Source organism: Sturnira hondurensis, unplaced genomic scaffold (assembly GCF_014824575.4).
Source record: "Sturnira hondurensis isolate 20B ecotype Veracruz unplaced genomic scaffold, ASM1482457v3 Scaffold0008196, whole genome shotgun sequence".
Taxonomy (NCBI): domain Eukaryota; kingdom Metazoa; phylum Chordata; class Mammalia; order Chiroptera; family Phyllostomidae; genus Sturnira; species Sturnira hondurensis.
This window is the reverse complement of record NW_028080827.1, coordinates 7,099,389-7,124,373: the sequence shown is the minus strand read 5'-3', so window position 1 is coordinate 7,124,373 and position 24,985 is coordinate 7,099,389. Positions and strand designations below refer to the sequence as shown.

At 46.3% G+C, this 24,985-nt stretch overlaps 1 protein-coding gene across 3 annotated transcripts in view; it reads left to right on the top strand.

Moving 5' to 3' along the window:
- The window catches only part of MYO5C (myosin VC), an 89,777-nt gene that overhangs the window by 53,781 nt on the left and 11,011 nt on the right, over positions 1-24,985 (top strand). For all 3 annotated transcript variants that reach the window (XM_037054652.1, XM_037054651.1, XM_037054653.1), the window contains exons 22-33: positions 1,352-1,516; positions 2,753-2,846; positions 5,601-5,664; positions 7,708-7,888; positions 10,002-10,095; positions 10,391-10,454; positions 10,540-10,620; positions 11,561-11,741; positions 13,357-13,450; positions 13,931-13,994; positions 19,706-19,871; positions 23,166-23,253. In XM_037054652.1, the coding sequence (XP_036910547.1) occupies positions 1,352-1,516; positions 2,753-2,846; positions 5,601-5,664; positions 7,708-7,888; positions 10,002-10,095; positions 10,391-10,454; positions 10,540-10,620; positions 11,561-11,741; positions 13,357-13,450; positions 13,931-13,994; positions 19,706-19,871; positions 23,166-23,253 (1,336 nt within the window). The remainder of the gene's footprint in view (positions 1-1,351; positions 1,517-2,752; positions 2,847-5,600; positions 5,665-7,707; positions 7,889-10,001; positions 10,096-10,390; positions 10,455-10,539; positions 10,621-11,560; positions 11,742-13,356; positions 13,451-13,930; positions 13,995-19,705; positions 19,872-23,165; positions 23,254-24,985) is intronic.

Sequence of the window (24,985 nt, the reverse complement as noted above, 5' to 3'; positions counted from 1 at the left end):
TTTACACAGACACCTGAGCTGGAAAACTGCACATTGTAAAGGGCTGCTGCACATGGCTGTGCGGGAAGCACACTGCATGGGGCCCTGCCCGGGGAGGGGACAGGGGGGCTGACATCCAGCCTGGTTCTGCTTGCCAACCCCTGTGTACTGGCACGGAGCTGGGCTGCCGTGAGGCAGGGGTGCCTTTTTAATTTGCACAAAGCTTCTGTCTGCATGCCAAGTCCTTGCCCCCTGAGGGATGTATTGGCCCAGAGGAACTGCCACTTTCTAATTTGCCCAAAGGTCCATCTGGTCTAGCTGCAGCCCTGCCTCGTTTGACAAGACTCCCCATGCCATTCCCACTGCTAGGGAAAAAATCCACATGCTCTCCACCAGTGGGCAAGAGCTGTGGAATATGCAGTGGCCAGGTCTATAAAACTCACTCCTGGGTCCACCTCAGTTTATGCTGAGGTTCTCCTAAGGTGAACTTTATTTTAAATCTAGCTTTAAACTGTACCATAGGGTCTTTGGTGAATGGATAAATGTGCCAGCAAAAAAACCTTGGAATTTTGATGCAACTTCCCCTGATTGTGCTGCTGTGTAACAGGCCTGTGTGTTTGTCGTATGGCTCATGTGGAACAGCAGATAAAACAGCTGGGAGCAGGCCCCGTGGGAGCCCCGATGCGGCCTGTGTTCTGTTCTGCGTGTATCAGTTTGCTAGGGCTCCCACCTTAAACTAGCACAGACTGGGCAGCTCAAATGACCAAGATTTATTTTCTCGCAGTTCTGGAGGCTGGAAGTCCAAGCTCAAGGTGTTGGCAGAATTGGTGTCTACTGAGTTGTCCCTCCTTGGCTTGCAGATGGGATGTCCTCCCTGTGTCTTCACATTGTCTCCCCCACCCAACGTGTGTCTCTGTCCTAATCTCTCCTTCTTATAAAGACACTAGTCAGTTTGGACTAGGGCCCACCCACATGGCCTCATTTTACCTCTGATTTGCCTTAAAGATGCCATCTCTAATCCAGTCATGTTCTGAAGTACTGGCTGTTAGGACTTCACCACATGAATTTGGGGGGGGGCAGTGGGGAACACATCTCAACCCACCACACCAGAGTGGTCCCGGCACTGCAGGACTGAAGAGGCCCCACGCTGAAATAGCCACCGCCAGCTCGGAAACACATTTACCCGACCAGGTCTGCCTTGCTGTTTCCACTGGGATGAAGATGCTCATACCCACCATCATAACGATAAATGTGATCAGCATAACCAAACCTCTGAAAGATTTAGATGCCATGTTAAAGGTTGTGACAAGCAAATGGAACAGCCTCTTAATTTGGGATAAACCCCTAAGCACCTGCTGTTTCTTTTCTGCAGAACAAAGAGAACCATGGGCTGGTGGAGAAACTGACCAGCCTGGCTGCTGTTCGGGCCAGTGATGTGGAGAAAATGCAGAAACTGGAATCAGAACTGGACAGAGCAGCTGCCCACAGGCTCAATTACGAGGAGAAGGGGAAGAAGTACAAGGCTGCTGTGGAAGAGGTCTGTGCTGGCTGGGACTTGGGCCATGCCCACATGCCTCCCGGTGGAAAAGACCACAGTGCAGATTGGCCCGCAAAGAAGATTTCTGCAGAGTAGATTTTGCTGTTGGCTTCCACCATCAGAGGGAACCTCCCTTTCAGGGGAGGAGGGACAGAGCCCCCGAGTCCAGGGAAGGGAGAGGAGGCCCAGGCTTTGAAAAAGACAACATAAAGTTTCTCCTTCCTCTTAACTTTTGTGAAGTGATGAAAATCCAAGGAGGAATCCTGGCTGGACACTTCCCTCTCTGCCAGGGTGACCTGGGTGGCCTGTGGCTTGCCCGTCTGGTGTGTGCCCTGGACCGTCTTACCCAGAGCAGCAGGTCAAAGCCCGAGGCAGGCTTTCATCTCTCTGGTGTAGCAGGAGGAGCAGCAGACATACAAATCCACTGTCCTGGGTTTAAATCTTGTCTTTGCTGCTGTCTGGCTGGGTGGCCTAGGGCAAGTCACCCTCACCCTCTCTGAACCTTCGTTCCCTCATGTGTAAGACAGAAATAACAAAAATGGGCTTGACAGAGTTCTTGTGAGGTGTAATGTAGCCAAGTGCCTGTCAGAGAACCCTGCGCAAGCACGTGCTAGTATTTCCTAAGGAGGCGGCCTTCGTTAGTGTCCATTCTCCTGTACTTGCCTAAGCCCTACAGCACCCAAGGTGTGGCAGCCTGGAGTCCCAGGGTGCCTCTCCCCCCGCCCCCAGCTGCTGGCATCACCTGCACTGTCGGGGCCACCAGCCGTCCGTCCATCAGCACCATCAGCCAGCCTAGCGGGCTGGTGGCCAGGAGCAGCTCAAATAGCAGAACCTCTGTCATGGTCACCATCCTTCCTTCCTGAGCCGTGACACACACCAAGTGCAAATCCACATCATGTCACAAACAATTTCTCTCATATTAACTAAGTACCCTGTCTATTGAGAAGCTTAAAAAAAGGATAGAGAAGATTCCTTGACTTTGAGGAGACTTTAGTCTGGTTCTTTCTCCTTGGTTTTCACCACTGCAGGTTCGGAAGTGGTGACTGCTTGAAGTCATGTGGGCCCTGCATGTGGAAATAAACGCAGTGTCCAGTGGCGGGCTGGCACTGGCTGGTGTCCGTGGGCAGGAATGGGTGTGTGCATATTTGAAACACACAGCTTTCCCCCCCAAAAGACAATGGGAACAAAACTTAAAATGGGATTTTCAAAAAAGTTCTTTTTCCTTCCCTTTGCTAGAAATTGGCAAAGCTTCAGAAGCATAATTCAGAACTGGAAACACAAAAGGAGCAGATACAGCGGAAGCTTCAGGAGCAGACCAAAGAGCTTAAAGGTAAAGCGCCAGGTGGCCTGACCCTTGCATCCAGGTGTTCCCTTGTCTCATCATCCTGGAAATAACTGTTGGTTGTGAACCGAGCCTCAGGCAGAATCAGGAATCTCTGGCGTATACTTAGTACAACAAGAAACTTTTTGCTCCACAGAGAGTAACTATATGTGAATTGTGGTAACTTTTTACCCTATAGATTCATCTGTTTTATTTCTCTCTTTCGTCAGCATGGAATCCCTGTCCCAGGCCTCCCTGGGCCATTTCGAAGGTGGAGGTGTTTGGGCCATCAGCCTGGTGCTCTTTCATCATAGGTGGAAAATCCTTTCCACCTGTGTGTGTGTGGCCGTGCCAGTGGGTGGTTGGGCGGATGTTGGAGTAGTGTTTGTTTGCCACAGATTTGCAGTCGCATTTTTAAAAAATATTTTACTTATTTGTCTTTAGAGAGGAAGAGAAGGAGGGAGGAAGAGAAACATCAATGTATGGTTGCTTATCGTGCATCCCCTGCAGGGAACTGGCCCCTGCCGGGAACTGGCGTGCAACCCAGGCATGTGCCCTGACTGGGAATCGAACCGTGATCGTCTGGTTCACAGGCCCGTGCTCAATCCACTGAGCTACACCAGCCAGGGCTGCAGTTGTATTTTTGATCTGCCCAACACCACTTGGTCTAAAGGGTACCCGTGTCCTCTGCCACTGCCTTGGTGCTGAACGAAGGACACCGTTGAGCTCAGGAGCCACATCGCCCCCAGGCGGTGAGATGCAGATGCTGGAAACCAGGGTGCGATCACTTTATTTAGGGCTGAAGCAGCTGCTCTCAGCCCAGCTCTGTCCATCTGTCACTTTCCAACTTGAATTCTAATCACAAGCACTTGCTAAATCCCAACAGGCTCATGAGCCTGCTGGTTCCTGACCAAAGAGTTTAAATCACTGCATTCGCTTGCCTGTCTTTTCTGGGAATCTTTTTCCTTCAGCTCTGACGTGGGGCATGCGAGGCATGAGGCTCCACACCTGGGCATCAAGCTCCCCCAGGCCCAGCACAGGGTGGGGATCCAGAGCACTGAGCCCCGGGGGCTTGGGTCAGAGTGTGACAGAGGCGCATGTCATCGGGGGGAAGTAAACACCCCAAGTCCTGGTCAGGAGAATAGGAAAGGCCGTTCAGATGAGGCCAAGGATGGGCGTGACGTCCTGCTCCAGGTTCTGCGTGCCCTCCATCCTGCCTCTAAAGGCTGATGCTGAACAGAGGGAGGTCAGAGGTCTGTGAGCAAACTTTGACCCTGACTTAAGGGAGGCCTTACCCACCACCACCTTTGTAATTACAATACACTACCCTCGAATGTCTGGGAGTTTTTCTTTCAGTGGAATTTCCCACAAGAAAATTTAAATCCCCACAAGTGTGTTCTAAAAATGACATCACTGATAGCAATAGCCTGTTTGGATGGACAATATTATACCTTCTTCTGAAAAGTATGTGAAAACTTCCAGACACAGTGTTTATAGACTGCTTGCCCTGAGGGTCTCCTCGAAGGTGGCAAACAGTGTTTGGGGTAAGCACCAGCCTTCGCTCACCCTGTGACCTGAGGCTAAGCAATGTCCTCAAAGCCTCTCCACTGCTCCTGAGCAGCCTGTTTGGCCTTTTTGAGAATGGTCCAAGGGGTTAAGCACCAGAACTGAGTTCTTTGACTGAACCGAAAATCACAAGGCTGTCAAATATGCTAACTTCTAAATATAACCTTAGGCATCTTCTCTCATATTTTCCGGCTGACTCATGATGTTTTAAAGCAGTTGTTTTAGTTCAGAGATATTTGACACTGCTTTGGACACACTATTAAACTCTTGTTTTGGGGTTTCTTTTAACCAAATGGTTTGGAGGATTGCCGTCATCACTTCCTCCCTGGGCTCCGCTCTGGGACGGGACTCAGGGATGAGGCAGAAGGCAAGAAGGAGTGTCAGCAGAGCACAAATAGGGACAGCAGACTTTGACGGCCGCATCTGTCAGTCCGCTCCCGTTCTGAAGGGCACCTGTGGTGTGTGGGCATGACGGGGACATGGGACTGTCACGGCCAGAGAATGTCCAGAACCCCCATGACTCTTTGCTTGTTGTCCAGTGTACCCTTCACCTACACTTTGTGTTTAAGTGAAACGGTGTCATTTTTACACTTCCTCTTCCCCAAATGACGACCGACACTTCATTATTTTCGTGATTATCATGAGTGACTGGTTCTTGATCAAGAGGAACTTTTGTTCCTCCCTGACCCCGATGCACAGTTGGCAATGTCTGGAGACATTTTTGATTGTCACAACCAGGGAACTGCTACTAACATCTTTTGGTAGAAGCCAGGGTACCCCTCGGTGCCTTGCAATGCACAGGACAGCCTCTCCATGACAAGGAGTTACCTCGCTTGACGTGCCAGTTGTGCTGAGGCTGAGAAACCCTAGCAAAAATTGATCATTTTTCCCAAAGGGTTTCTGTGTACTTTTACTAATAATATTTATTACCTCAAAGCCAGTATGCCTAATTTTAATCAAACAAATGATAGACCAATAAAAATGCTATAAATGAAACTAAGTATAGACTCCAACATAAATTTATGAGAGTTATTTTGAACCCCCGTATTTCTAATTTATAAAAGTGGCAGTTATACTCTCGTCTTATGAAATAATAAATAACCCCATGATTGTTCTTGCATTCTTTCCTAAACACGATGTGAAACAACCAAGGCTTGGGTTCGCAAACATATCTCCAAAAGCATTGTCTTTCCACAGGAAAACTGGACGACCTCACCAAGCAGCTCTTTGAAGATGTGCGGAAGGAAGAACAACGACGACTGTATGAATCTGCTTGGCCTCACAGCCACCGCTGCTCTCTCTCCCTGCTGTTCTCTCCTCTCCTTCTCAGCTTGCAGTCAGCAGATCACAGATACAGGAGAGTGGGGTGTGCACATTTTTAGGAAGTGAGAGACTTGGGGATTCGTGAGAGCTAAGGCCCGCGGTGTGCGCCTTTCAGACACTGCACAGGTTCTGCAGTTGTGGGCCGTGGACCCCCAGGGAATTCCTTGCTTTCCCTTAACTGCTAAGACACTGAGAAGTTCAGAGACTGCCACTCCTTTCAACTGCTCTCAAGTCTAAGAAGTAAGATTATTGCGTAGGGGAATAAACCTCCCTCGCTTCCCCCACCTGTTACATCTGTTAACTTGACTCTTGTCCCAGACAATAAGAGATATAAAACCCATCACAAAAACTAAGGCGGCCCCCCATGACCTTGTACTGTACCATCCCCACCTTTTCTGTGTCAATATCAAACCCTTTGCTGATCTCCAAAGACTTCAGTTTGGGCTCCCTTCTCTTAAGGAATCAACTAGAAGGTTTTAGATCTCAAAGCAGGAACATGTGGCAGGGTGTTGGGGCCTGACTCTCTTCTTGGCCTGTCTCTGTTGGGGACCAGGAGGCTCAGGGCTGCCTGGGGTGGTAGGATGTACATTCAGTACTTCTGGGTGCACTTAGTTAGCAGGAGAGCCTGGGCCTGGGCAAGGAGGCAGGATGCCCAAGGTCAAGGGCAGATGGGGAGAGCACTGTCACTGGAGGGCTCCAGGGGCTAACAAATAGACAAAGTGTCTCCTGATGCTACATCAGTTTAAAAATAGGGATATTTGACTCTTGACCTTGAAAAATCTCTTTTTCAATGAACTCTTAACTCTAGGAGTGGGGCTCAGTTTTTGGCACCTCCCTTCCCTGTGTTGTGGGGCCACTTGGAGAGATCATTTCAAGCAGGGGCTTAGAGAGCCAGGCTGAGGCCAGGTCACCTGGAGCTCTGCAGTCCTCATCAGCATGCACCTGTAACTCAGTCTGGCCCGTCAGTGACAGCGAAGTCTCGGCCACTGGCACAACCCTCCAGGGGTGCAAAGATGCCCACGGTCTGAGGGCATGCACCCACATAGATTAGATGACAAATTTAAGCTTCTTTTTACATATGACTTCTGGCTGCATTCTGCTTCTTCAGTGGTAGTTTACTGGCCTCTTAGGAGCACTGTGGGTTTTCTTAAAACCTGAAAACAGAATTTAAAATTTTGTCAATATCTGTCAAAGGAAATAAAACAAGAACCTGTTAGGAATGGGACTCTCTTCCTCAGAGTTTTTCTCTTTGTGCTATAAAAGCAAGTCATAAAATGAACCGAGTTGACAGCTTAGCAAGTAGAATGATGCTTCGCAAACCCAGTGGGCCCCTAGAACTGCCTCAGTTCTAGGCCCCCGTGGGCTGTGCTGGGCTGGTCTAGGTCATGCATCTCTCCTCAGTTACTTTCTTGGTCAGTCATCTCATATTTAATTGAGCAACTGTCACATGAGAAATTGGGTTTTCCTGAACTCTGGGGCATCTAAATTTGCTGAAATTTAGTCTAGAATGTTTACAGAGCTGAACTCTTTGACATTAAATGACTATTCACTTGTTCAGGACCAACCAAACCCCTCCTGGGTCCTTGGAACTTGGCAGGGGCCGGGACTTGATAGAACATGTCAAGGTCTCTGTTGAAGGAAGTGTCCTCTCCAAGGGAACCTCGTGGAACCAGGGGGCTCTGGGAGCACAGTAGCCCAGCCACCACTGATTCTTTAAGTCCAACCTCCGTATTCTGTGTTCCCTCTGTGCAGGACCACTGTAGACCAGCTTCTCGGATCAGAAGGTGTGGGAAGCTTTCTTAACCTACGGAGGCAGGAAACAGCTAAAAACAAGGCCATGGTTCATTGGAACTGTCACTATCGACCCTAATGAACTTGTCTCTTCTCTGAAGTCTCCTCTTCTTTTCAAAATATTGTTCTAAGCCAGGGTGAAGACTTTAGAGATGATTCTGAATTCATTTTTTCCCCTTTTGCTGCCTAGACTTCTCGAAAAAAGTTTTGAATTGAAAACACAAGACTATGAGAAGCAGATCTGCTCTTTGAAGGAAGAAATCAAAGCTCTGAAGGATGAGAGCGTGCAGCTACAGCACCAGCTGGAGGAAGAGCGCATCACCTCTGACGGCTTAAAGGGCGAAGTGGCCCGGCTGAGCAAACAGGCAAAGGTAGGAGCTGCTTCTCGCTTCCAGACGTGCTATTTGGCTGAAGCAGTTCAGCTGCACAGAGGGAGCAGTTTCAAATTCTCACAGGATCAGACAGCTGAATGCACCCCAAGGCCTACAGTGAAAGGACCCTGATTCCTTCTCTTCTTCCAAGTATAACCCCCAAAGCCACCTTTGATTTAACAATAATTGCTTTTCATATTTTATTTTTTAAATATTTATGTATTTTAGTCAGGGAGGAAGGGAGGGAGAAACAGTGGGAGAGAAACGTCAGTATGTGGTTGCCTCCAGCGCACCCTCTGCTGGGGACCTGACTCGGCCCACAACCCAGGCATGTGCCCGGACTGGGATTCGAACCAGAGACCCTTTGGTTTGCAGGCCAGCCCTCAATCCACTGAGCCACCCAAGCATGTTTTTCATATCTTAAAGGTCAGCTCTCTAACATAAAGTTTACTCAAATATACTGACCTAAAAATGTATCCAAATTAAATTATAACTTGACGTGAACTTTTATGCAGTCCATCATGTTGCTATACATCCATAAATGCCTGCATTACAGCTAAATTGCCTCACTATCAGAATCTCACATTCTGAACTATCATCAGGCAATCCCTCTAAAGCAGTGATCCGTGCTTGGACAACCAAGACTGAACTGAAATCCGTTCCCTACAGGAATACACAAACCTGTGTGTCCCTAAGTTCTTGAGTGCAAAACATTTCAGTGTAAGGCTGGAAAGTTTTTAAGCTTCCACTAAATATGTGAAACACACATTAGTAGAATAGGTGTTAAGATTGGCAAATATTCTTTGTGATTGTCATGGATCAGCCATGTGTTTAGAAGATCACTAGGACTGACAGCTGAGCTGCCAATGACCTTCACAGCAGAGCTGTCATGCCGTCTGGGCCCGTGGACCGGGGGACCAGGAGGAACCGCACTTTCCTATGTCGACGGCTTCATTCTTAGCAGTCCCATAAGAATGCGGCTGTGTGTCCGTGGGGCCATGCCATCTGGCTACAGTCTGTGTCTTGGGCAATCATGCGGCTGCACCTGGGGTGAGGCGCTACTGTGTGTCACTTATTTCCTCTTTGGTAACTGAAACTGTGGTCCACACTCTCCCATGTGGTGGAGATTCATCTAATGGCAAAGAAAGTAAACACAGCATCATCAAGTTCTTTGTGTGAAAATCCATCTATAAGTAAATACACTAATGACTTGTAATAAGTGCTGAAACATTACAAAGAGCAAGGCTTTCCGATCAGAGAACTCGGGGCCCCATCAACTTGCCCTGTGACCCCGAACATGCCATTTACCCTTCATGCAGCTTCAGGTTCCTAATCTATAAAAAGTTGCTCTACTCACCTATGGGCCCGTCATAAGGAAGAGGTTGTGCGTGTAAGGCGATCAGTAAATGTCAGTCTGATCACCCTTCTCACCCCTGGAGAAGCAGGAGCGGTAGCCCTTAAACACTTGGACTAACTGACAAAAGCACCAGTGAGGGGTTAGTGGCCTCTGCACAGATCCCATGGCTACAGAAGCACAGATCTCCCTCCTCCAGGTGAGCCCACACGGTAATGAAGGCAGGATACAGCTTCCTCCCCACAATGTGGGCTGCCCCTCAGTGGATCCCAGTCACGCCCCATAGCCACCTCCCAACCTCCTGGCTGTGCTTTGGCCTGACACTGCACCACATCCAAACCTAGCCAGAGCCTGAATCTGTGCTTCTGAAGGTGGCGGCCTTGCCCCCACCCTCACATCCAGGACTTCATCGTGCAGTGAAAGAGAATTTAGCCCCTTCAGTTTTACTTTTCCCTGCTCCCCTTCCTCCCTCCCCCACCTAAACTTATAGTAAGTAGTTATTGTTTCTCTTTGAGTAGGGAAACCAAGTCTATGTATACAACCAGGTAGATCTGGGAATAATTAACAATATTTTGGGCAGTTAAAATGTTTCAAGGCCACAGTGTGTGTAAGGGCAGTGATGATTTAATAAGCATTGAAGAAACTGCAGTGAGGATGCCCAGCACAGATACACGGCACTGGAAGAGTACTCCCTTTGTTTGATATAAACTGTAATCACTGTCTTTTTTCCTTACCTGGTGTGGTCATCGCACGATTCAGACCATCTCCGAGTTTGAAAAAGAGATAGAGCTACTTCAGACACAGAAGATAGACGTGGAAAAACATGTGCAGTCACAAAAGCGGGAAATGAGAGGTAACAGAAACCCCAGTACTGAGCCCGTGGGGTGCAGACTGCATTTATCCTAGGTGTCACTGCCGGGGAAATGCGTCTTTTGCCTGGCATGAGGCAGGCTGGCTCGCGGGTTGGATGTATGGTAAGCTGAATGGCTGGCTGGCTTCATAGTAGCTGGTGGGTTAAAGGGCTGGTAAGTTCCTGAGCTGCTGGTTAGCTGGAGACCCTGTGACGCTAGAAAACTGGGCCCTAGAAAGGGAAGGGAGAAGAGAGCTCATCAAGAACGCAATTCACTCAGCGCTGCCTTTCCTCTCAGAAAAGATGTCAGAGATCACCAAACAACTTCTCGAAAGCTGTGAGATTGGAGATGTCAGAAGCAGGTAATCATTTTTGTGTCATCAAACATTTAGAAACATGCAACACATGAGACAGATAGTAGATTTTCTCACCCTCTTTATTCTCCAGGCTGTCTGTAGAAGATTTGGAACATTTAAATGAGGATGGAGAACTTTGGTTTGCTTATGAAGGACTAAAGAAAGCAACCCGGTGAGAAAGTCCCCTCAGGGTTTTGTTTTGTTTCAAAGATAATAGATTATTATCTTTGAATCGAAGATCATCTATTATTGGAAAATTGATTACTGGAAAATCGAAAGTTTATCTTACATAGATTTGATATACAAAATAAATTTATTATAGTAAAATGACCTAATAGTCTCTGGAAATATTTCTTTGTGAATTAAGTAATTAGTAACAAAGAACACTCTCTTTATAGACTAAAATGCTGAATAAAAAAACTCATAACCTACCCAGTAAAAACTGATTATATCAAATAAGTTAGCCATGCTGCTGTTGATGTTGCTATAGGTACGTTTAAATGGAAGTAGTTTGCTGCATTTTTTTACATTAATAAGCTTTATTTTAAGAGCAGTTTTCGTTTTATAACAAAATTCAGCAGAAGTTCAGAGAGTTCTCATATACCCCCCGCCCCACACATGCACGGCCATTATCAGCACCTCCCGCCAACGGGTGCGTTTGTAAAAACAGACAAACCTGCACTGACCCATCATTCTCACCAGAGGCCGTAGTTCATGTGAGGGTCCCTCTTGATGCTGTGCAGTCCGTCGGCTTTGACAAATGCACAGGGAAACACATCTTTGCCTCTGTTGCACCCTACAGAACGTCCTTTTGAACTATTAGAGTAAAAATGTAATTTCAACAGGGTCTAAAATAGTATTTCCTATTATAATTATTTCCTAGTCGGAATTACTATTCCTATGAGGAAGCACATATGCTTCCTAACTAGCTGGGATTTTCTTATTCTATGTCCCTAATTCCATGGCCTGTGACGATAGGCACGTAAAGAAACTTTCTGTTCTTAGCGCGCGGCTCCAGCTGTGGGCTTCCGGAACTGCTGCGCGTGCACCCGCTAGGCCACCCGCGCAGTGAAGTCCGGCCCACGTGGCTAACTCCGCCCCTCCTCTCCCAGTGTTCTGGAGAGCCATTTCCAGTCCCAGAAGGACTGCTATGAGAAGGAGATTGAAGCTCTGAACCTCAAAGTGGTGCATCTAAGTCAAGAAATAAACCACCTGCAGAAATTATTTAGAGAAGAGAATGACATCAATGAAAGTATTCGCCATGAAGTGACCAGGCTGACATCAGAAAACATGGTACGGTCTCAGCCTTGGGCCCTGGTGGTGGCGGTTTTCCTCGACATGTTATTTGTTAGGGGAGTAAAATTTCATTTCTCGGCAATAAAACAATGGACCCAACTTATGTTTTCTAGTAGTAAAATAATTGGTTCAGAAGAGAAACTATTAAATTACCCCAGGCTAGAGCACACTTTGATTTGAGAATGTTTTTCCCCCGTAGGATGGGCCCAAATTGTGTGTGTGTTTAAATCTAAATTTAAAAAAAAAATCTAGTCCTAACCCTTTGGAAAGTGACCAAAAGCACATAAAGGTAAAGGGTGACTCTTGAGAGGGGCACACGTCCAGGAGGTCCGCCCTCTGCTCGCGCCCTCGCCTCCCCTTCCGCACGGCCTGCGCCCTCCCACTGCGTGTGTCCCCCCCTTTCTTCTAACTCGTGCCTGCTGGTGTGGAGAACTGCTTCAGAGATCGCCGCACTCACAGCATATCCCGTCCTTGGCCCCGCATTCCCTGGAGCCACCACCCCATTTCTTTGGGGGAGTTGACCAGACTTCTCAATGGTCATCCAACCGCGATTTCTCCATTTACCTCCTATTCACTCTGTAGCTACCCAACTGTGTCACATGCCCCCTCCCACTAACTGAATCTGTCTACCTCAAGCTGAGCGTGTAGGGTTCATTTTCATTCTTTTCTTCATCTCTGAGCAACATCTGATGACTTAACCACTCCCTTTCCTTCCTTATTGTTCTGGTGGCTTCCAGGACACCACCCTGTCCTCAGTTTCTCATCCCACTTCACTCACTGTCCCTCCTCAGCTTCTTCACTGTCTCCCCCTCCCCCTCCTCTCCCTCCCCTGTAGCCACTAGGGAATCTCGGGTCTATGTCAGCAGGTGAAGAGACGTGACCCTCCCACCACGGACATGTGGACCAGTAGTTAAGGTCCTTCACATCTTTATTTATTCCTTGGGTACAGCTTTCATGAGGAATATGTAGTAAAATCCAATTGCACAGTCAAATAAGTACTCTTTATCTGAACTTCAGAGGCATGAGTGTTTTTACAAACTTGTACAACAGAGAAACTATTTTTACCTGCCTGAGGGTAGAGGTGATGGACATTTAAAAAAATATACAGACAAGGACAAAGGATTGAGAAACATGCTGGACAATTCCAGACCTCCACTGACAGAGCACAGCCTGGAATTCAAAGGGCGCAGTGGGACCCGTTTGAGATGACTTTCCTGTCCCTGGGTAAGGAGGCCATGTCTCTGTGTCTGGACCACGGAGGCCGCTGCGTGTCCTCACTCCCCGCCCCCCCACTCAGCACTGAGCGCTCCCACAGCCCCTCCCCCAGACAGCACACTTCCTTCTCTCCAGGAGACAGCGGTTATGTGGGGACTGTGGCTGTGAGGGCCACTTCCTCTGAGCACGCTGGTGTTTCTTCTGACTATGTAGGTCTGAGGGAAGAGAGTCCTAATTCCAATCCAGTCTAACGTCTTGGCTGGCCTTCTTACACAACTTACTAGACTAATATTCAGTGGGCTCCTAGAGAGTTTAGTTTGCGTCTGACAAGCTCTGAGATTTTAAAGTTCATAGATGAAGTATTTTATACTCTAATATTTCTAATTCTTCTCTTTAGATGATCCCAGACTTTAAACAGCAGATTTCAGAACTGGAGAAACAGAAGCAAGACCTTGAAATCCGCCTGAATGAACAAATGGAAAACACGAAAGGTAACTGGGACCCTCATGAAACCGCTTTTAGAAAACGGTGTCCTCTCCACAGGAAATGACAGAAAAGTCCTTATACCCAGGGGTCTCAAACTCTGACTTCCTGTCTGGCCAGGCACGTGACATCAGTGTGAGAAATGGGCTGTGTGGGGCTCTAAGAAGGTGCATGGGCATTTAAAGGCAGAAGCTGCCTCCAAGCTCTGGTGGTCCTTGCCAAGTGGGAATGCTGGCCCCAGTGTTGCCTGATACTCCCGTTTTTAAAAGACAACCCATTTTTATGTGAAATAGAAATTTTATGTGAGATATCACAGTTTTAAAATAATGGCTTAAAAATAGTTTAAAACATTGTTCAGGCCAAACAAAACCTGATCCTGATCGCCGGCTGAAAACAGTTTAGGACCCCCGACAACTGTACAGAGGACCAGGCCCAAATCAGAACCCATGCTATGGCCCTGGAGGTACTGACAGTTCTTCTCACTGCAGGAAAAGTAGGAGAATTATCCAATCAGGTGAACGGCAGTCAAGAAGAAGAAGGAAGGAAAAATAGGTGAGTGTTAACGTGGATTACCTCAAATTCATGCTCATGAGATGCTTTTCTGAAATTGTGGGAAATACCGAGATGTGTTACTAAGCTGAAAAACCTAGGTGCTAGTTAAGATTTATAATATATTAGCATTGAAATGTGAGGAAAAGAATGCATGTGTACACACCCACACATACACATGTGGGACAATGTACAAAAAAAACCCAAACAAGATGCTGTTGCCTGCAGGGAGCACAGCTGGATGGCTGATGCACGGGGGAGGGGAGAAGACTTACTCTTCACCATATTTACTTTCATTTTTTTAATATATTTTATTGGTTGTGCTATTACAGTTGTCCCATTTTCCCCCTTCACTTCCCTCCACCCTGTACACCCTCTCCCACCCACATTCCCCGCCTTTAGTTCATGTCCATGTGTCATACTTATAAATTCTTTAGCTTCTACATTTCCCATACTATTCTTGCCCTCCCCATGTCTATTTTCTACCTACCGTCTATGCTACTTATTCTCTGTGCCTTCTCCCCCTCTCTCCTCCTCCCACTCCCCCCACTGCTAACCCTCCATGTGATCTCCATTTCTGTAGTTCTGTTCCTGTTCTGGTTTGTTTGCTTAGTTTGTTTTTGTTTTGGGTGTGGTTGTTAATAATTGTGAGTTTGCTGTCATTTTACTGTACATTTTTTATTTTCGTTTTCTTAGATAAATCCCTTTAACATTTCATATAATAAGGGCTTGGTGATGATGAATTCTTTAACTTGACCTTATCTGAGAAGCACTTTATCTGCCTTTCCATTCTAAATGAAAGCTTTGCTGGATAGAGCAATCTTGGATGTAGGTCCTTGCCTGAACAGAAATACTTCTTTCCAGCCCTTTCTTGCCTGTAAGGTCTTTTTTGAGAAATCAACTTACAGTCTGATGGGAACTCCTTTGTAGGTAACTGTCTCCTTATCTCTTGCTGCTTTTAGGGTTCTCTTCTTCATGTTAATCTTGGATAATGTAATTACGATGTGCCTTGGTGTGTTCCTTCTTGGGTCCAACTTCTTTGGGACTCTCTGAACTTCCTGGAAGTCTATTTCTTTTCAGTTTGGGGAAGTTCTCCTTCATTATTTGTTCAAATAAGTTTTCCACTTGTTGCTCTTCCTCTTCTTCTGGTACCCCCATAATTCGGTTGTTGGAATGTTTAAAGATGTCCTGGAGGTTCCTAAGCCTTTCCTCATTTTTTTGAATTCTTGTTTCTTCCTTCTTTTCTGTTTGGTTGTTTCTTTCTTCCTTCTGGTCCACTCCATTGATTTGAGTCCCAGTTTCCTTACCATTACTATTGGTTCCCTGTACATTTTCCTTTATTTCACTTAGCATTGCCTTCATTTTTTCATCTAATTTGAAACCAAATTCAACCAATTCTGCGAGCATCCTGATCACCAGTACTTTGAACTGTACATTTGATAGGTTGGCTATCTCTTGGTCTCTTAGTTGTATTTTTTCTGGAGTTTCAATCTGTTCTTCTGTTTGGGCCATTTTTTTGTCTTGACATGCCTGTTATGTAGTGAGGGGCAGAGCCTTAGGTTCCCCCAGTCAGGGCAACCCAGTTGCTGGGTTGTGACTCTGTATGAGGGGCAGGGGTCTGAGAGGGAACAGTGGTGCTTGCTCCACTCTCTGCTGGATTTCAGTCCCTTCCACCGCTTCCCTCAAGCAAACTGGGCCTTTCTGGTGCTGGTTCCTGTGTGGATGGGCTTTTGTATGTTCTGTTCCCATATAGGTCTCTCCAATGAACTCTCCTGTGAGGCTGGGAGTCTCTCCCGCTGCCTCAGTGTTTTGAGGCTTTATTTCCCAGTGCTGGGGCCCTGGGTTGCATTGTCTGTCTCACTCCCCAGTTTCGCCCAGTTCTGCCAGCCACCTTGTGCGCTGTGCCCCATTCCACAGTCTGCCACCTCGCTGGGTCTGCCAGCTGCTGCCTTATGCACCCAGGGTCCGCCAGCCACCGCTTTTTTTTCCCCTTGATCCCTCTTTGCTCCGTCACCCAACTCCACCCCCCCTACCCCTCTGGGTGAATGTGTCTACTTTAATTCCTTGGTTGTCGGACCTTCATACAGTTCAATTTTCTGTCAGTACTGGTTGTTATTTTGTTTCTGAATTTTTGTTGACCTTATTTTGGTTGTTCAAGGAGGCACAGTGTGTCTACCTATGCCTCCATCTTGGCCAGAAGACCATGTACACTTTTAAACCCTTAGAATGTTACACCATGTGGACATGGATTGTCTGTTCAAAAAACTAGTTAAAAAGAAAACATTGTGGGAGACAGAACATAGCTTCTCATAGCACACCATTTAGGGTAAAGGTTAAAATCGTGTTGATAGAAGATCTTCACTGATAATTGCCCCAGATTTATTATATCCTGACCAGCAGAGCACCTGGTGCCCTAGAGAATCCTTGTGAGGGAAATGTTCTGGAACAGATTTCCAGTCAAGATGGCAGCGTAGGCAAACATGGCTCACCTCTTCACACAACCACATAAAAATTACAGCTACAATATAGGACAACCATCACTCAGAACCATCAGAAATCGAGTCAAATGGGAGTCTGACAACTATGGAATTAAAGAAACCACATCCATCCAGATGGGTAATAGGGGCACAAATACAAAATGGGCTGGCCCCACACCCATGCATGGTGGATAGAAATTTGGGAGAGATATCTCAGGAGCAAGGAGTCCAGCCCCACACCAGGACTGACCAGCCCCACGTTCCAGGGCCAGGAAGATGAGTCCCCACAACTTCTTGCCACAAAACCCAGCAGGGATTGAGTCAGTGGAAGAAATTTCTAGGGCCCCAACCAGCTCCTCTTAAAGAACCCACACCCAGACTCACTCACACTCACTGCCTCCGAGCTCCAGTACCATGGTAACACTTTGAAGGCATAAATGGCATTCTGAGAGAAACTGAAGTGTCTGGCATCAAAGTTAACAGAGGCCATTATCCCTTTTCTGAGGCCTCCCTGCAAAGAGTTGCCAAGCTGGTTCCATATTTGAGATTCCATCAACCTGGCTAACACTGTTGGACTCACCTTGGAGATCCCCAGAGACTCCACCCCACCTAACTTACCAGTCCACTCAAGCTGCTTTTCCATGTGAATGGCTGGTTTTGGCTCATGCTACACACCTTCCTAAATCCTCTCAAACAAGCAACAGCTGGCTTCAGTGAGCCCCAGGTCCAGCACTAGCAGCAGCCTGTCTAGATTCACAGCTTGGCTTTTCCTGGGAATCTCCAAACCCAGCACAAGTAGCAGCCATCTCAGATGGCTTTATAGGTCAGACAGGGTGGCCCCAGGCAAAACACAAGTGGGGGCTGACCTTGGCCTGCACTACCTGGGAAATGCCTGGTGGACAGCTACAGACCTTGTCGGAGCACCACCACCCTGCCCCTGCACAACTGATCCTCCACAGAGGGCAGTGGTTGGTGGTCAGTGGTCACACCCAGTCCTTGCAGCTGACTGGCCTGGGTAAATACCTCCCACTGATCTGCCAACAGTAACCAAGGCTCAACTACAAGAAGGGGGGTATACCCAGCCCACATGAAGGGCACATCTCAAGAACCCAGCTTAGGTGATAGGAGAAGCTGTGCCACTGGACCCCAGAGGACACCTACTATATTAGGCCACACTACCAAGACATGGAGTCAAAGCAGCTCTACCTAATTTATAGAAACAAACACAGGAAGGCTGCCAAAATGAGGAGACAAAGAAACATGGCCCAAATGAAAGAACAGATCAAAACTGCAGAAAAAGAGCTAAACAAAAGAGAGATAAGCAATCTATCAGATGCAGACTTCAAAACACTGGTTACAAGGATGCTCAATGAACTTAGTGAGGACCTTTACAGCATGAAAAAATCCAGTCGGAAACAAAGGGTACACTAATTGAAATAAAGAACAATTTACAGGGAAACAACAATAAAGTGGATGAAGCCAAGATTTAAATCAATGATTTGGAACATAACGGGAAAAAAAAACAACCAACCAGAACAACCAGAAGAAAAAGGAATCCAATAAAGTGAGGATAGTATAAACAACCTCTGGGACAACTTCAGAAGGTCCAATATTCACACCATAGGGGTGCTAGAAGGAGAGGAGAAAGAGCAAGAAACTAGAAATGTATTTGAAAAATAGTGAAATAAAATTTTCCTAAAGTGGCAAAGGAAATAGATATGCAAATGCAGGAAGCACAGAATTCCAAACAAGATGGATGCAAAGAGGCCCACTCTAAGACACATCATAATTAAAATGCTAAAGATAAAGAGAGAATCTTAAAAGCAGCAAGAGAAAAGAACTTAGTTACCTATAGGGTAAGGTATATAACCCTATATAACCCTATACCTATATAACCCTATAGGTAACCCTATAGGGTTACCTATACCCATAAGACTGTCAGCTGATTTCTCAAAAGAAACTTTGCAGGCAACAAGTGATTGATAAGACATATTCAAAGTCATGAACAGCAGGGACCTACACCCACGATTGCTCTACCCAGCAAAGCTGTCACTTAGAGTCAAAGGGCAGATAAAGAGCTTCCCAGACAAGAAATATTAAAGGAGTTCATCATCACCAAACCATTATTATAAAAAATGTTAAAGGGACTTATTTAAGACAGACACAGAATCATGGATACAGAGAGCATTTTAATGGTTGCCAGATGGGAGGGGTGGTGTGGGAGATGGCTGAAGAGGTGACAGAAGTAAGAAGTAGAAATAGGTAGTCACAGAAGAGCCATGGGGGTGTAAAGTACAGTACAGGAAGTAGAGGAGCCAAAGAACTTAGATGCATGACCCGTGGACATGAACAATGGTGTGGGGATCGCCTGAGGGAGTGGGGAGTGCTGGGTGGAGAGGGGCAAAAGGGGAAAAATTGAGACAACTGTAATAGCATAACCAATAAAATATAATTTTAACAAAAGGAAAGAAAATGTTCTGTTTTGCTGCCAGGTTGTTGAGATACTTAATTTTCAGAGCAATTAACGGACACTCTGTCCCAGAGAGCATTTTTTAGTCCTGTGACTTCATTGATGGGATAAAGAAGAAACGAGCACCCATTAGGAAAGTGATGAGACACCATTTCAAAGCTCTTCTTTTTTCATTAACTTATTTTTCAATTCAGTTGACATGCAATATTATATTAATTTCAGGTGTTTGATGTAGTGATTAGATACTTACACTTCTTCTAAAGTAATCACCCCGATGAGTCTAGTACCCACCTAACAATATACACAGTTACTACAGTATTATTGACTGTATTCCCCATGCTGCACTTTCCATCCATGAGTATTTTGTAATTCTTTCGATGGGCTTCCTTTTCTCCCTCTGACTCCCGGCTTTTTAAGTGTCTGATCCCTAGACTGTGTACAAAGAAGATAATGAAGCTTTTGGTTAGGAGGGTCTGAGTGGTACAGATGTTCTGTGGGCACAGTCAAGGGGTGTAAGTGTCGGTAGGGTGAGAGCCTGGACCTCTCAGCAGGTAAAGGAGACTGGGGCGGTCCATGGACAGTTTTATAGCCCAGCCAACCCTGGTCTCCTTCCCTTCAAGGACTCCTATATTCAGGTACTGTTGCTTTACACATAAATTGGCAAGAGCATTTTTCTGTCTTTGGAAATATCAGTTCTTGTGATGGCAATGAGTGACTTCTCCATGACGGTCAAGCCCATACCGAAATTTCCTCTCTCCTTTTTTCAGGACCATAGAGGCCCAGAATGAAAGGCGCACCAAAGAGAAAGAGAAGCTGGTTGATAAGATCCAAGCAATGCAGGAAACCAGTGAGCACTTGAAACCGTTTGAAACTGAAAGTGAAGTAGAGAGTCGTTTCCGGCAGGAAGCATCTCGTCTCACTATGGAAAACAGGGTGAGAAGTTTATTCACTTGTTGATAAATGACTGCCTGCCCATGTGCAGATGTCACGGAAAGGGGGACATGCCACCTAAAGCATGTGATGTGTGGCTGTAGACAGGTGGTCTCTGAGGTTGATCCCACTGCTGGGGAGTCTTGGGACTTACAGGGAAATGCTAAAGTAAAGGGAGGCCCAGAGGAGACGTGAGGTGGCACAGGGCCCTGGGTTCTGTCCCGTGGACAGCACCCATCCTAGTTGACAGTGCCCATGTTTTCTTCTGGGGGTATGTCCTTCCTACAAATGTTATAGTCAAAATGTTCTTCTATGAAATGGTCATGGTGGTAGGTGACAGAATTTAAATCATTAAAAGTCTTCATCAAACTGAAAATGCCCTTGTCAAAACTGGGCAGCTTCATGTCAGTCCCTAACAATTGTTTTGAAATTTTACTGATGTGTGAAGCCTATGAGACAAGCTCCAAAGTAGCAGATGGGGCACTTTCCTGGGAGTTAGAAACTCTCAGGCCCCTGGCTGGCCTGGTGGCCTCTCCGACTGTGACCAGTGCAGTGGGCAGCCTGGACGTGTCCACAGGCCCTGCTCCCCATCGTCAGGGTCCCCCATTTGTTGTGTCACAGGAAAACCTTGATGGGCCAAAGTTATACTTTATAGTGGCAGGATTTAACTTTGAAGAGGAATCCAGGGAGTTCAGTATTTAACAGGAAGTAACAAACTCCAGTTGGGGCACCTGGATGATGGCCACCTCTTTCCAGGAGGGTACACCTTTCTCAGAGAACAGACTCCTCAAATCACACCAATTAGATGGCCATTGAACATGCGTGCAAGGTGGTCCTGCCTGCCTGTGTGTCTCTGGGGTCTCAGTGGGGGCCAGTGGAAATGTGGGTGGGTCATGTGCATGTTGCATGTCTTATCCATGTGAACTGCCACTCCTTAGCTGTGAGTGTGGCGCTCTGGGTATGTGTCAGTCCCTTCACTGTGTGGGATTTGTGTGAGTTTGTTTCTGATGCCCCAGGAACAGTGAGGTCCCACTCAGTGGCCCTTCTCAGGAGCCCCTGTGTGTGTGGCTCTGTTCCCAGGTGGGGATGGGCCGGCCCTGTTGCTTCCATAATGCCCTGGGCGGGGGAGCAGTTGTATCTACATGTTCATGCCAACAAACTACTCCTAAACCGATGAGTAGCCTCTATGTTACAAATGAACAGATGAATGTGCCACAGAGGCATGGAATACCTATAAATTAGGTGGTGGATTTCACCCACAGATGAGGCTTAACTGGTTTAGTTTCCTAGAGCCACCATAACAAATGACTACAAACTGGGTGGCTTAAAACAATACAGATTTGTTCTCTCATACTTCAAAGGAAGTATGAGAGACCAGAAGTCCAAATTCAAAGTCGTTTGAAGTTGGCACAGCCACACTCCTCCAGAGTCCCTAGGGGAGAGGACTTCCTTGACTCTTCCAGCTTCTGACTCTTGGCATTCCTTGGTTCGTAACAGATCACCACCAGCCTCTGCTGGTGTCTTCGCACGGCCTCCCCTCTGTGTGTCTCTTTGTGTCCTTCTATAACTGCTTTGTCCTATACTACTTTGTGTCTGTTATAAAGACAATGTCATTGGACATAGAACCCTCTCTAACCAAGCACAATTTCATACTGATCCTTAATTTAATTACAAGTGCAAGGACCTTATTTCCAAATAAGGTCACAGTCAGGGTTCTAAGTGGACATGAATTTTGCAAGAACCCTAATTAACCCCATATGCAACCCTTTGAGTCAGAGAAAATCCTTATTAGAAAAGAAATAATTTTAAAAAACTTATACTGATCATCTTACTATTTATCAAAGAAATTCCAAATTAAAATCAGGTATTGTTTTTGCCTCTCAAATAATAGAGACCTTATGGTGCTGGTCAGACTGTCTTGAAGTGGGCACTGTCATACACAGCTTCTAGGAATAGAAATTGGTGTGAACATTCCCGGGATGGTTTGGAGACAAACATCATGAGCCTTGCAAAGTGCATCCCTTTGACTCAGTCATGCAACCTCTCAGATTCTGTTCCTAATAAGCAATCAGATATGTAGGCCAAGATTTTGTGCAGTGTTCATAGTAGTGTTATTAAGCATAGCAAAAAGGGGGGAATGGATGTCCAATAATAGTGGGAAGGTTAAATGATTGGGTATTATATGACATCCATTCAAGTGATGGTTCGGGCATATTATCAAACATGGGAAAATGTCCACAATATAATTAGGGGAATATAAAGGATGTAATGATGTATGATACCAATGATATAAAATGTATTGTGCCATATTAGGGAAAAAGAAAGGATTGAAATAAAATGTGAGCCGTGGTTCCTTCCAGATTATGGATTAATGGGTGACTTTTTATTATTAGATTATAATAGGATGGGCTTGAATTAGAGAGAGGACACTATGCCTACACTTCTACTTGAAAGGTCGGAGCCATAGCAGGGGAAAGGTGGCCACAGAGTAGAAGCAGCAGAATTCCCCTTTGCCCCCAGAGTCCCGAGAGGGCACAGGGCTGCAGTGACCCTGTGTGGTGGGCACTGCTGAGCTGGAGAAGCCCGAATCCTTCCTGTGTCAAAGCCCTTGGAATTCAGGACGAACCTATACACTCTCTGCCCTTCACAGGAAATATTTATAGGAACCTCGGAATTTCCCAGGTCTGGAGTCCACATCAGCCTGGGCAAGGCCACCCCTTTTAGGGAAGGACAGGCAAAGCCAGGACCCCAATCTCTGAAGAGTTTCTCTGCCTCCAGCCTCTGACGTTCAAAGAGATTAATTTAATCTCACACATTCATATTTTTTAATTCTCCACAATAGGTATTACTTTATTTATTAAGGGGAAAATAGATCAAGATAAGTGTGGTATATCCACACAATAGGATATTATTCGGCCACAGAAAGGAATGAAGTACTGATACGTGCCACAACATGGGGAAACCATAAAAACACTCTGCTAAATGAAGGGAGCCAGACACGGAGGTACATCGGGACAAAAAGCAGGTGATGAGTGTTTGCCAGGAGCTGGAAGGGAGTGGGGCACCAGGGGGTGACAGGTAAAAGTTACGTGCTTCTTTGCAATAAGATGACTGGGTACTGGAATTAGATAACAGTGATGATTGCCCATGGGCTACTAAAAACCACTGCATTGTGTAGTGAACTTTAAACTGTATATGAATTGGACCTTATGTAAATTAGAGCTTAATAAAGCTATTCCCAAAAAATAAATGTAGATGCTTCTAAGCTGGCATCCTTGTTTCTTTTGATCTCTGTAGGATCTGGAAGAACAGTTGGACATGAAGGACAGAGTGATTAGGAAGCTACAAGATCAAGTCAAGACGCTCACTAAGACCATAGAAAAAGGTAGAAAAAATAACATTCACGTTCTTCTCCAATTTTCAGTGGAGGTCAACGTGCATTGTTGAAGTATTTATTTTTTGATGTGGCCCCAAGTCTTTGAAATCCAAAGGAATGATTCTCAACTGGTGGGTTTAGGGGCTCAGTAATGGCTGATGTAAAGAGAGATCCTTCGAGGCAGGCAGATCGATCACCACCCCTCAGATAACAACCATATCTGTCCTTCCCAACCCCTCGTCGCGTCCCCACTGTTGGGACTGATGAATGATCTCTCACCTCTGCATAAAGGCTTCCAAATCTTCCCACGCCTCACCTCTTTTCCAAATCTCAGTCCCCTTTGCCTCTAAGATGACCTTCTCTGCCTTTATCACCTCCAGCCCAACATGTCTAAAGCAGAATGCATGAGCTTCCCTTCCTGTATTAGTTATCTATTGTCAAATAACACATTACCCCAAATCTAGCAACTTCAAACAACAAATAGTGTGTTGTTACATGCAGCCTCTGAGGGTGAAGAATACAGGCAGCCTGGCTCTGTGCTTCCTGCTCTGAGGTGCAGTCTGGTTGCCAACAGGGGCACCGTCATCTGAAGGGTTGACTGAGGGCAGAGGCTCTGCCCCCAAGCCCACTATTCTCTGGCTCACCGCACGGGTAGCACGAGCTTCCAGGGTTCCTGTAAGGAGCATACCCTGATCTGTTCATCATCACACAAGAAAACCCAAAGCGCGATGCCCTTGTCAGGTATTTCTACTTCATTTACTGTTCTTTCGGGTCCAGATGCGATTTGCCAATCAGAAGTCCTTCTTCCTATTGCTTAGTAAAACAGTTGACCCTCTACCTTTATCAGTCTCCAAGGGAACAGAACTAGCAAGTTAATAGAGAAATTCTCATGCAACAGTAAGAAAGACCTGTTAACTCTTTATCCACACTACCTTCTTTTTACCGTCACCAAAGGCTACTCGCTTTTCTTGGCCCAAATGGAGTGCTGCCTCCTTCACAAACATTTTCAACAGTACCAGTTCACTTCTATGTGAGTTCTTACGGCCCCTGCATTCATTTCCTGTGGCTGCTAGGAGATCACCACAAAATTAGCTACTTCACAGAACACAGATCGATTAGGTTACAGTTCTGGAAGTCAGAAGTCCAGAATGGTTTTCACTGTGCTAAAATCAAATGTCAGCAGGGCCACATTCCTTCTGGAGCCTTCTGGGGAAAGCCCATTCCCTGGCCTTTGCCACCGTCAACTCTCTGAACTCTGTTTCTGTCATCACACCTCCTTCTCTCAGAATGTACCTGAATCTTTGGGGACCAGAAGGCAGACTGTGGCCCACCCAAAGATGGCCTTGTCCCAACCCCTGGAGCCTGGGAATGTGTTACCTTATATGGCAAAAGGGATTTTACAGATGTGATTAAGTTAAGGACCTTGAGATGGGGGGGATTATCCCAGATTATCTTTGTGGACCCAATATAATGAGAGAGACAGGAATGTCATGGTAAGAAAGGTGATCTGACCTCAGCAGATGGAGAGGAGGAGATACGATGACAGAAGCAGAGGTCAGAGTGATGTGGCCACACGCCCAGGAATGCCGATGGCCTCTATCTAGAGCTGGAAAAGGCAACCAACGATTTTCCCCCACGGCCTCCAGAAGGAACACACCTCTGCCGACAGTTTGATTTTAACCCCATAAGGTCTGCTTTAGTGTTCTGACCTCCAGAACTGTAAGATTAAAGTTTTGTGTTC